This window comes from Trichechus manatus, unplaced genomic scaffold (genome assembly GCF_000243295.1).
Source record: "Trichechus manatus latirostris isolate Lorelei unplaced genomic scaffold, TriManLat1.0 scaffold00050, whole genome shotgun sequence".
In the NCBI taxonomy this organism is placed as follows: Eukaryota; Metazoa; Chordata; class Mammalia; order Sirenia; family Trichechidae; genus Trichechus; species Trichechus manatus.
This window is the reverse complement of record NW_004443986.1, coordinates 6,864,862-6,877,686: the sequence shown is the minus strand read 5'-3', so window position 1 is coordinate 6,877,686 and position 12,825 is coordinate 6,864,862. Positions and strand designations below refer to the sequence as shown.

The 12,825-nt window shown below is 42.3% G+C and overlaps 1 protein-coding gene across 1 annotated transcript in view; it reads right to left on the bottom strand.

The window, feature by feature from the left end:
• ITGB8 (integrin subunit beta 8) overlaps nucleotides 1-11,499 on the bottom strand; it is an 89,716-nt gene extending 78,217 nt beyond the window's left edge. The window contains exon 1 of the mRNA XM_004377439.1: nucleotides 10,697-11,499. Within this exon, the coding sequence (XP_004377496.1) occupies nucleotides 10,697-10,823 (127 nt within the window). The 5' untranslated portion in view covers nucleotides 10,824-11,499. The remainder of the gene's footprint in view (nucleotides 1-10,696) is intronic.
• Between the last annotated feature and the right edge of the window lie 1,326 nt (nucleotides 11,500-12,825).

Genomic DNA, 12,825 nt, shown 5'->3' with positions numbered 1-12,825 from the left:
AGAATCCTTCAATATTGCAACTTGAGGCTTGAATTTTTTCTTCAGTTCTTTCAGTTTGAGAAATGTCGAGTGTGTTCTTCCCTTTTGGTTTTCTATCTTTAGGTCTTTGAACATTTCATTATAATACTCTGTCTTCTCGAGCTGCCCTTTGAAATCTTCTGTTCAGCTCTTTTACATTTCTTCCATTTGCTTTAGCTACTTGATGTTCAACAGCAAGTTTCAGAGTCTCTACTGACATCCATTTTGGCCTTTTCTGTCTTTTTAATGAGCTTTTGCTTTCTTCATGTATGATGTCCTTGATGTCATCCCACAACTCATCCGGTCTTTAGTCATTAGTGTTCAGGACATCAAATCTATTCTTGAGATGGTCTCTAAATTCAGGTGAGACATACTCTAGGTCATACTTTGGCTCCCGTGGACTTGTTTGCATTTTCTTCAGCCTCAACTTGAACTCACATATGAGCAATTGATAGTTTGTTCCATAGTTGGCCCCTGCCCTTGTTCTGACTGATGATATTGAGCTTCTCCATCATCTCTTTCCACAGATGTAGTTGATTTGATTTGTGTGTGTTCCATCTGGTGAGGTTCATGTGTATAGTCACCATTTGTGTTGTTGAAAAGGTATTTCCAATGAATGGGTCACTAGTCCTGCAAAATTCTGTCTTGTGATCTCTGGTGTCTTTTCTATCACGTAGGCCATATTTTACAACTACTGATCCTTCCTCTTTGTTTCCAATTTTCCCACTCCAATTACCAGTAATTATCCGTGCATCTTGTTTAAATGTTTGCTCAATTTCAGACTGCAGAAGTTGGTAAAAATCTTCAATTTTTTCATCTTTGGCATTAGTAATTGGTGCATAAATCTGAATAACAGTTGTATTAACTGGTCTTTCTTGTGGGTGTATGGATATAATTCCATCACTGACAGAGTTGTACTTCAGGATAGATCTTGAAATGTTCTTTTTGACAATGAATGCAATGACATTCCTCTTTGTCATTCCTGGCATAGCATACCATATGATTGCATGATTCAAAATGGCCAATACCAGTCCATTTCAGGTCACTAACGCCTAGGATATCGATCTTCAAGCATTCCATTTCATTTTTGACGACTTTCAAATTTCCTAGATTCATACCTCTTACATTCCATATTGTGACTATTAATAAATATTTAAAGCTGTATCTTTTCATTTTGAGTAATGCCGTATTAGCAAATAAAGGTCTCGAAAGCTTTACTTCATCCACGTCATTAAGGTCGACTCTACTTTGAGGAAGCAGCTCTTACCCAGTCGTATTTTAAGTGCCTTCCAAACTGAGGGGCTTATCTTCTGGCACTATATCAGACAATGTTCCACTGCTACTCATAAGGTTTTCACCGGCCAATTTTTTCAAAAGTAGACCACCAGGTCCTTCTTCTTGACTTTTTTAATCTGGAAGCTCCACTGAAGACTGTTCACCATGTGTGACCCTACTGGTATCTGAAATATGACAAACTGACAGACAAGTGGTGGGAAGCCAGTATGACAGTGTTTTTTATACATATTCACTCACTTATAGATATTAAATATATGCCAGCTGAATAATTTAACCCAATTTGGTTTATTCATGTCAGTAGAGTGTTCTTTGCTGGGACATGTTTAAGTTAATAGAGGGAAATAAAAAGTAAAAGTAAATTAAGAATATGCATCCACCAGACTCTCACTATAACCCTGTTTGCAAGAAGATAGAATGCAGTGAAATATCTATATACATCTTGGAGCCTACCCAAAGGGATTTAGCTACTAACATAGAAAAGCACCTTGACATGAGGTAATTCTCCTTATGAGGTAGTCTCTGGTGCTTTGTTTGCTCCTCCATCCCCACTCCATTAATAACTGAATTTCTAGACAAGTCTGCCTCTTTTTCAGGGCCAAGAGCAAAAGTACCAATTGTGGTGGCGTACTAAGAATAAATATTTTAAAGTTACAAACCAGGCTAAGAAACTGTTAAGTAAAATAAATTCTATCGTCCTATATCTTGATAAACATGTACTCATAATGGCCTAGAAGGATAGGTCTGAATTTAGATTGTCAGCCTCCTTAGCTTTCTGGATGGGAAACTGGTGGTGTGTGAAGCATTTTCCCGTTAGCCCGTGGTCTGCCCTCTTCTCTCCCCACTCCAGCTCCATCCTGCACTGCAAGGAGCCTGTCACTGACCTGCAGAACACTCTGTCCTGCATGTTCAAGCTCTGTTTACTTTCCCTGGATCAGCAGACCCTTCCCACTCTCACCTGGGATTTGGCACATAGGTAGCACCGTCTGCCTGCAGGGGGAAGGCCCTGAAAGTCGGCCTTTCTGTGCAGAAAATTCCGGAGGTGATCTAGAAGAGGGTGACAGACTCTTTATGGCTCAGAGCAGACCCTCCAAAGCCCAGAGCGGAGGACCCTCTTACCCAGGAAGACGGCCTATTATTCTATTCTCAAGGTCATTGAGAATGCAGGCCATGGAGTCAAACCACACAGATTTAAATTCTGGTTCTACCACTTATTAGCTAAGAGATCTTGAAAAAGTTACACAACAGCTCTTTAAGTGGTTTGCTGAACTGCAAAATGGGAAAATCACAGTAAATACCTCAGAGAGTTGTGAGCATTAAAGGATATATTTTCATACCATATGTCCATAAGAGTACCTGGCATACGGAAAATACTATGCAAATGTTAACTACTGTTATTCTTTTAACTCCAGAACCCAGTATAGCGCCTGTCACAAAGCAGCAGGTGCTGTAAGAAATCACAATGAGTAGAATAAGGGATGAAATAGACTACAAAACTTTGTCTTTTTATAATTATTTTCAGTATTTAGTTAAAAATTACTATCAATTCTAGTTTCTGTAATCTGAATAGAAATCTATCTTAACATACACACTTAGGGTAAAGAATTATTTTTGATTAATTACCTACCAACAATGAAAACGATAGCTGTCACAGAAATTTCTAAAGTAATACAGATTTTACAAGAAGATTAAAGAACGCTAAGTCTCTACTTTTTATCTCTGCCAAAGGTTGGCCTACAAGGGCAAGCACCTACTTTCTGAACTGGGAAAGCAGAAATAAGTGTGTTTTATAGCGTTAAACCTTTTATAGTGGAATCCATTTTTAAAATAAAAATATATTTCCCTAAATTCAAATTCTGGTCAGGATTAGAGCTGAATGGGGCTTATTTGCTTAGCTGTCCAATGTGAAACTGTTCACTGCTGTCCTCACCTTATTCATTAAGTCGCTTCAAATAATTTAATAGAATCTGCTATGTATCAGGCTTTGGAAATACAGAAACAACAGGCAGTTTCTCCTCTCAGATCACAGGCTGTTGGGGAGACAGCACATAAACATTCCCCAGAGGGCTGGTGGGGCAGGGTGCTGTTGGTGGTGCAAAGGTTAAGCACTGGGCTGCTAACTGAAAGGTTGGTCCTTAGAATCTATCCAGCAGCTCCACAGGAGAAACACCTGGTGATCTGCTCCCATAAAGATCTATAGCCTAGGAAATCCTATGGGGCAGTTCTACTCTGACACATGAGATCACTATGAGCCTTCGAAACCACTGGAAGGCACCCAAAAGAGGGCTAGTGGGGAGGCGTGCTCTGGAAGGGCTCTGTATGTCAGCCTACAGGCCTAAAGAAAATGGGAACTATGGAAAAGTTTTGAATGAAGAGTTAAAATGTGGACAAAGATTTGAAATGACAGGCTGGTTAGGAAGCACATAAAATGAAAAGATAATTTGAGCCTTCTCTACTGCAGTGCATTATATCTTGAAAGAAGGAGATAGATTTCAGGAACTCTCCAGGACAAAGAGTCAATGTTAAGAAAATCTCTTACCTCATATCACCCACGCAGTTATCATCTTGTCACCCCTCCCCTGCCTTAAAACTCTTTTCTACCTAGCCCTAAGTGAGAATGTAATGACCTTGGGTAGCCACGTGTCAGGGCTGACTAAGTCCATTGCCATCTCGATGGCGGCTAAAAACAACAAAAATAGCAAAGGAGAATAAAATTCCTAGTACCTTATTAACCTGGAAATCCTAATGGAACTTTTTTTTTCTTTTTCCGGAAGTTAAACTATAGGAGGAGTCCCTGCGCGGTACAAATGGAAGAAAGGCTGTAGGGATTAGAGGGTTCTGCCACAGTGACTGGATCTTATATGTGACCTACTTCCTTTTCAAAAACTACCTCTTGGTTACTCTAAATCAGCAGAACAATTACCTGGATTTTATGGGGACTTTTTCTTCAAATGGAGTCCCTGGATGGTGCAAGTGGTTAACGTGCTCAGCTGCTAACAGAAAGATTCGAGGTGTAAGTCCACCCAGAGGCACCTGGGAAGAAAGGTTTGAAGATCTACTTCCAAAAAATCATCCACTGAAAACCCTATGGAGCACACACAGGGTAGCCATGAATCAAAATCAACTCCACAGCAAACTATAGGAAAGATCACGAAATTCCTTAAGTGGACTGTGGAAAGTAAAAGTTGAAGAAGTTTAATGTTTGAAGTTTAATGAAGGAGCTTAATGAAGTTTAACCTGAAGAATTTAACTTTATCAGGATGATCGGTTCTGATCATCCGTATAAAATAGCAGCCTGTCCCCTTCACATTAATTTCTTTTTTGGAGGAGGAGGATTTGCCCCACTTCCTGTTTTTTTTTTAATTATTATTGTTCTTTTCTTTTTGAACATTTTTTTGTGCTTTAGGTGAAAGTTTATAGAGCAAATTAGTTTCCCAGTCAATAATTTATATACAAATTGTTCCATGATATTGGTTGCAATATCTGCAATGTGTCAACTCTCTCACCATTACCACCCTGGGATTCCCACTTCCATTCATCTAGTTTTCCTGACCCTTCCTGTCTTCTCATCTTTGTTTTGGGGCAGATATTGCCCTTTTGGTCTCATATAGGTGATTGTTCTAAGGAGCGCTTTCCTCATGGGTGTTATTGTTTATGTTACAGGCTGGTCTATTATTTGGGTGAAAGGTGATCTCCAGGCTCCTCACATTAATTTATGACCCCTCACTCTATTTAATTTCTTCTTTTAATTGCTAATAAATTACATACATATACACACTTATACATATTTTTACCCAAATAACATGTGCCTTCTACATTTGTTTGCCAACTGTACTCTCCTCTGCAAAGTACTTTTGTAAAGAAAAATTTGGCATAGCAGCACTTACAAAAAATAACTCACAGTGGGAGGGCGCAGTTGGCAAACAAATGTAGAAGGAGCACGTTATTTGCGTAAAATACAATAGATATACACATATATGTGCATATATACAGATTTGTTCTCCTCAGTTATAATGTACGTGTCAAGCGAACAGGGACTTTGTTTTACTTTCTGCTGCATTCCCATTGCTTAGAACTGAGCCTTTGATCCCTTAGCATCAAACTGCTGCCTGAAGAAAGTGTAGCAGTATATGCCTTTAGACTAGCATATACTAGAAATCCCACACTCTAAATGACCAATACTGCTAGACATGGCTAATCAGTAAAAATATTTAACAGCCCAAGGAATGCCTACCTTAGTAAAAATGTGTGTAATAAAAGTAATATGAGTATATGAAACAATGTGGGGCATTAAGTTATAGAAGAGCTCCAAGTAGCTAGGGATGTGACGAGCCCGTGTTGGTCAATGATCTGACTCATGTACCATGACTTGGTCCCACTGAGTATTTCTGACTAAACTGACTGGTTACCAGCTAATTAGCAGGTCAGTCTCTTTCTCTTTCTTTCTCTCTCATAACCACAAGTCATATACATCTGTAGCACATTGGAAATACTGTGGGAGTTCCGTCCACAATTCCATCCAGGTTACTCCTGTAAAGCCACATGTCTTCTCTCCTCATTCTCACTATGATATGAAAACATCCATAGTGAGGAACATTTAAAGTATGCTGAGAGTCTCTGGGGATTCAACACAAAGTATGCTTTAACCATGCTTCTAATTCACAAATCTGTATCCTTCCCTCTGTGGGAACATCTGTGCTCCATAGGGTTTTTGATGGCTGCTTTTTCATAAGTAGATCACCAGGACTTTCTTCTGAGGCACCTCTGAGTAAATTAAAAAAGCCAACCTTTTGATTAGCAGCCAAATGCAAACCGTTCATGCCACGCAAGGATATTCCATAAGATTACAGCAACGGGGTTGGTTTGGTCAACACAGAAATGGTATTTAAGATCGAAGACTACATCAGTTCACCTGAGGACTGAATATGCACTGGAAGAGAAAGTCCAAGGACTGAATCTTGGGCCCCTCCTACATTTGGATGAGGAAGAACCAGCATCAGAGATGAAGAAGATTAGGCCAAGACAGCATGGTGTCCAGAAAGCTAAAAGAAGTGTTTCAAAGGAGGGAGTGGTCCACAATGTCCATTCACTCACAGACGATAGGACAGGCGAGATGAAGGTTAAGAACTGACCACCACATTTGGCAATGGGAAGGTCACTATGATCTTAACAAGATCTGTGTGACTGCCAAGGTGATAAAGAAAGCCTGACTGCTATGAGTTCAGAGAGAAGGGGAGAAGGAGAATTGGAGACAGCAAGTATGAACAACTCTTTCAAGGGCTTTCACTCTTAAAGAGAGTGAGAAATAGAAGATATTATACCATGTATAGATATTGATCTAAATGATCCAGTAGAGAAGAGAAAAAACTGATGATGAAATCTTAAGGGATGTTTTAAAGGAACAATCCTTAAAACTGAAACTTAAAACAAGGTATATTTTCTGTGATTCCATTTGGGATAAAGAAATTAATGTTCGTCTGGGTAAGAAGACTTATTCATATTATTTTTTCTTCTTAATATACATGCATACCAAAAAGCTGTTACATGTGCATACTTTTAAGAAAAATATTTTTTTAATGGAACCATGACAGAATGGTTGAAGTTGTATCTTTGTCATTCCGTGACTCCCTCTCTTCTGCAATCCTCCGTGTGGTCCTAAATTTCTACTTCACCACCTGTCAGTTTGTTGCACTGTGGTGGCTTGCAAGTTGCTGTGATGCTGGAAGCTATGCCACTGGTATTTCAAATACCATCAGGGTCACCTGTGGTGGACAGGTTTCAGCAAAGCTTCCAGACTAAGACAGATTGGGAAGAAAGGCTTACAATCTACTTCCAAAATTTAGTCAATGAAAGCTGTATGGATCACAACAGAATCTTGATTGACTCAGTTGCTTTGGACACATCATTAGGAGGGATCAACCAAGAAAGGAGAATGTCATGTTTGATGGAATAGAGGGCCAGCGAAGGAGAGGGAGACCCTTGCTGAGATGGACTGATACTGTTAGCAACGGTGAGGATGACGTAGGTGGGGGGGCAGTGTTTTGTTCTGTTGTATGTAAGGTCATCATGAGTCAGAGCTGACCCCAACAACAGCTAACAACAAAATTTCTACTGAAAGTGATCAAATAGAAATATTCATGTTGTGGGATTAATAACAGCATATTTCTCCTCTAGTGGTATTTCTAGTTACTGAAATATTTTAGGATAAAATGACATGAGGGATTTACTTTAAAAAAATCCAGTTGAGAGAAGGAAAGGAACTGGGAGGGGCAGAAAGGGAAGAAGTTGGCCATGAATTGATAGCTGATGAAGCCAGGTGATGGGTACATGGCTGTTCCTTATACCATTCTCTCTGCTTAAAAATTTCCATAATACAACATTCAAACAAACAAACAAAACATAAGGTCAATATTGTGCTTAACGCAAAGAAATTAATTAAATGATGAAATTATTCAGATAATTTGGTAACAGGTGAAGGAACTATTCTGGGGCACAGATATCTCTCTGGCATTTCCCAAATCATGTCAGCTACCTGACTTTCATATACTGTGCAAGAATAGATGACTTCTTAACTGATCAGAAAGTGTCTCAGTTGCTTTAAGATAAAAGTAATCTGGATGTCTATTCAGGCAAATAGTTTGAAGGACTGAATTTTTTTTTTAAATGAAGTCTTGGTTCTTTTAAACAACCTTTCACTTTAGGTAAACATAAACAATTCTGAACAGGGCCGATAAACCCCACTTCAAAAATTAAACCCGAAGTTTTGTTGCTCTTATGCTCTCTATGCTATGAAACATGTTTTGAGGTAAAGATGTGCTATAGCCACAGAACAATGCTAACCCATTTGATTATTACTGAAAAGAATAAACAGTTGATTATACACAGAAGGTGAAATTTCATTGTGATAATAATTACCACTTTTATAAAGAAATGGTAACCTTTGAACTTTGTCACTCTTGTATTTCTATGTAACAATTTAGGTAACAAAGATTTTTAATCTTTCAAATCAGGCAACAGTGGAAGCAACTGATTTGCTGCATTAACTCTTTAAATGTTAACCAGCTAGGTATTCTTTAGTGTTTTCCAGTTACTCATTTAACCATTTTATTGTGTTATTTTTTTCTCTCATTGTTGGTAATTTCCACAGGGAAAGTTGAAAAGCAAACTCGTATGATTTTTTTCTACACCACAAAGTTATTTTATTCATAGCACCCCCTGTTCACTACACATTTATTATTAAATGTTCACTATGTATTTGGGGCCTATAAATCCTACTTCAAAATTAAAGTTCTGTTGTTCTTGGGCACTCTAAGTTTCCTTTTGTATGGCTTTATTGCCCTCAACATTTCCTCGGTGTAAACTACTGAGCAAGGGAACAAGATTTCCTTTGTAACTGATACCTAAATTTCTATTCTGCTTTAAGCATCTAATTTGCACTGTGCAGACATATAATTTAAGACTTGTAGCTGTATCACTAAAGTACAACAGTTTACGCTGATCTCTAATTTTCTGAGTTGTATTGGCTATAATTTAAATTTTTTGCATGTTTTTAACTGCAGTGTAAACCAGAATACATCAGAAATATTTGCATATTGACAGAGACTGGGAAAAGGATGCCTTGTTCTGATTTTAGATAACCATTCTCTTTTCATGACTGCAGGTGCAGGGCCCATTCATAATATTTGCTTCAAATCAGTTATATTCACTTGATGGGAACACAGTGCTACTACATGAGAGATTGATTAATATTTACAAAACACAATGATATTAAAAACAACTTATTACTATTATTAGCAAATTCTAAAAGTAAGTAGGGCTTTTTGTCCTTTGCCTACCTTTTAGAAACAAAATATACCCGCTGACAGATCTTCATCATTTTGTTATTATGTGTATATGTGTTTATTAAATCTAGAAAAACACTTTGTCATTAATTTATGAAACAGGATGGAATTTTACTCTGTGGAAAAAATCTGCTGCAACAAATACATGTTCCATTTAAGAGATAATTGATAGTGAATGTTATTTTTTCCTTTGCTCTATGTTTCACTTATTTTGAAATCAACATATAAGCCAAAAATAACCACAACATAAAAATTTACTCTAATTGCCAGGGTTTCACATAGCTAGGTAAATCTCCCTGAAACAAATATTAGACAATTATATATGCAACAATTAAGTGAAGCTAGCTTGGTGTTTCCATTATAAACCCTTTTTTACAAGGTTATGACTTGACTGTTGTAATTAGCTTCAGGCTGAAACCTGGCACATCAATTCAAAGCGTAGGAGTAAATTTTAGTCTACAAAACAAGTACAATTATTAGTTAAACTCTCCTAGAACCAGAGAGGTCAGAGACAGTCTGTAATAAAATGTAAGGACTCAGTGACCACCAAACACAGATAAGGTAAATCAAAAAAAAAAAAAAAAAGTATGGCAATAATCACTGTACTGCAAAAAATAAATGTCTGACCTATGTTTAAAACCAGTGAGAACTCATCCTAAATTGATCATTACTCTTAATTATTGTACGTTTTACTTCTTTCGAACAAAGCCCTGCAAATCCTCCAAACACCTTTTTATACACTATTTGACTTGAGCTTCCTTTTGTGATTTAGGGAGTGCAAGTATTATTATCCCCATTTTACAGATGAAGACAATAAAGTTTAACCTCTCCAAACCCAAGGTAATTCTGACAGAAGTGGCCTGCCTGGACAGAAGGTCAATCCTAGTTCAGGATTCTCTCTGTTTCTCAGTCTCAGAGATTGAGCTCACTGAGGGGCTAATTAGGAAAGTTTTTAAAAATCTGAAAAGATGATGATTTAAAGCAAGAATATGCCTCGTGTTTTAATTCATTCAAGCTAAGCACTATGGTAGAAGAAACTTGTATGCTGCATCCTATTCTTTCATGGACTTAGAAATGGAAGACTCATTTCCATTCCAACTACTTTATCCATAGCCTCGAGTCAAATGCAAGTTAATGGTTAGTGGACCCAAATACTAGAAAGACGGAGAATATATTCTCTACAGACAATGCCCTTAAGGATGGAGTGGAATCCCTACACTGGTTTCTCTAAGTAAGCCTATCTCCTCCTCCCTTCCAAACTCCTTTATTATTTCGCTTCCCCAACACCCTTGTTAGGGAGCACATAGTGTCTTCTCGTTTAATTAGTTACTGCTATCACTCTGGGGCGGAAATGCTTGACACTTGGCCTCCCTGGGGCAGCCTGCGAACGAAGACCTGCCACATACCTGTTCCTCTAAAGTTCTTTGGGAGACCGACGCTGACACCGACAACTTTACCTGGCCAGGATGCTCTAGCCAGACAGCAATTTCGTGACACCCTTTGGGTAACAGAAGGGGGAAAAACAAAAAAGCAAAAAAACTTACCACTTTGGCTCAGTCCAAGAACAAGTGAAAACACCCAGGCCGTCCGAAGAGCCTGGGCAGGACCTCGCCGGCAGTTTTGCAGGCAGACAAATGCGGCGGTAAAAAAAGCCAGGGCCCAGCGACACATAATGCACAGTCGCTCGCACCGCGCCCGCCGCCTCGCTGCTTTCGGGGCGCGTGCTCGCGCCTCCCGGGCGCACCTCGGGGCCCGCGGGCCGAGTCTCGCTAGGACGTTTCCCGCAGGCCCAGCAGGCGGACCCCGCGGCTCGGAGCTCCCGGTGCAGGTACGCGGGCCTGGACACCCCTCGGCATCTCAGGGCCCCCGCGGCCCTCCCAGCTCGGCACCGCGGGTCCCACTGTCTTCACGAGCAGCACCTCCTCAGATGGCCGATGCCCCGCGGGGGCGACGCGAGGGAGGGCTCCGCAACCCGCTCCCGGACAAAGAAAAGAGCTTTTGTTTCTTTCCAGCCGGTGGGGCTTCTGCTGCATAAATCAGCTTAGCAAAAAGCCAAACACAATCAAATCCAAACAAAGCCCGAAGCTGGGGGGAAAAACCACCCTAATGTACATTCACTGAGTGATGCTGTTTCTGTGGGAGGGGACGCTGGCGAGGCTGAAGAGGAAAAAAAAGTCGATGGCGCATCAATAAGCGGGAGCTTCTTCCACAGGTGGGCAGGGAGGCTAGCTCCACTTAGTTGCAGCTTTGCAGCTTCGTCAGCGGAGCCGCGTGCAAAGACGAGGTGGCAGCGTCCTGGCTGACGAGGGAGGAAGCTTGGGGTGCCAGCAGCCGGGGGAGGTGGCTCCAGGAGCGCCCTAGAAGCGCCCGTTGGCTCCTGCGTGGACCGCGCGAAACATCGCCGCTCCCTACTCGGCCGGGAGTGGAGTGGACGGCCGCGAGCGCTGGAGGGGAGGTTCCGCGCGGGTGCAGGCGCCCGGCCTCGCGGGGCGGGGGTTGCGTGCCCTCGTCCTCTTGGCTCCAGTGCACGGCTCGGGCGTCCCGCCACCCAGAGAGCCTGGGCAGCTGGCGCGTTCTGGGGCGCACCCGGCGAGGATGCGAGGGAGGGAAGGCCGGCGATGGGCGGAGGAGGAGTGGTCCTGCCGCGGCCTCCCGGGGGTCTCTCAACGAGAGCCTAGCTGGGCGCACTCCTGGCCGGGAGTTGCTAGGAAACCGCCCCACGCTACCGGCGGCCCAGGCGGCAGAGCAGCTACAGCTCGGAGCAGCGTGGGCGGGACATTGGTGAGGTATGAAGTCACCGCGGCCCACATTCGCTCTTTGTTTTGCACACTCTAGCTCTTTTTCTCCCCCCTTGGCTCTGATAGTTGCCATTCTCATCGTTCGCAAGAACTCCTGATGCGTAGCCGCGCAACAGGAATCGCACTCCGGGTTCAGTTTCTTATCCTCCCCCGAATCCTTGCACCCCAACGCTCGCCTAGCGGGTGTAGAGACGCGTTCAGCACGAGTGGCAGCTGCGCGCAAACCCCAACCTCTCACCCCCCGGCTGCGCGCTCCTTTTCGGCGCTACTCACTGCCTTGCAGCTGCTGCATACTAAGTGGAGTCCGGGGGCCTCTCCCCGCCCCCAACACCCTCCGCTCCTGGGGAGCAAGCTGCCCACTTTACTTGAAGTTAGGAGCTCGACCTCTGTCCCAACCCAAGGCTGTCCGGTGTCCCCCCAGCCCTTGGAAAGTTAGGCGAGTCCGCAGGAGCTGTAACCAGAGTTGCTGGCCCGAGACTTCTCACGGCTCCTTCTCGACTCGGTGCCTTAGCCATGGGCTCCACAGCTTTACTCTTCCCAGAGTCTAGTGGTGGCTCCGAGCTTTTGCTACAATGCGTCGTCTGACCTTAAGCGTCACCTTCCCAATAAATGGAACAAAGCAGTTACAGACGGCGGCGGAACGGGAAGAGAGACGCTAAGGAGGAGATGGGAGGGCACTTCTGCCTGCTTGCAGCTCAGAAATTTAGGCACAATCGGGGAGTGGGTGCTGTGCCGAGCAGCTGTCTGGGACGCAGCGCGCCTCCTCGGGTCCCGTCACTACCGCTCTAGGCCTAGGGAAGGAACCCAGCCCCCTCTCCCGCCGGATTGCAGACAAGGCTTTCAAACACTGAGTGATGGTTCTCTTTTTCCTCTAG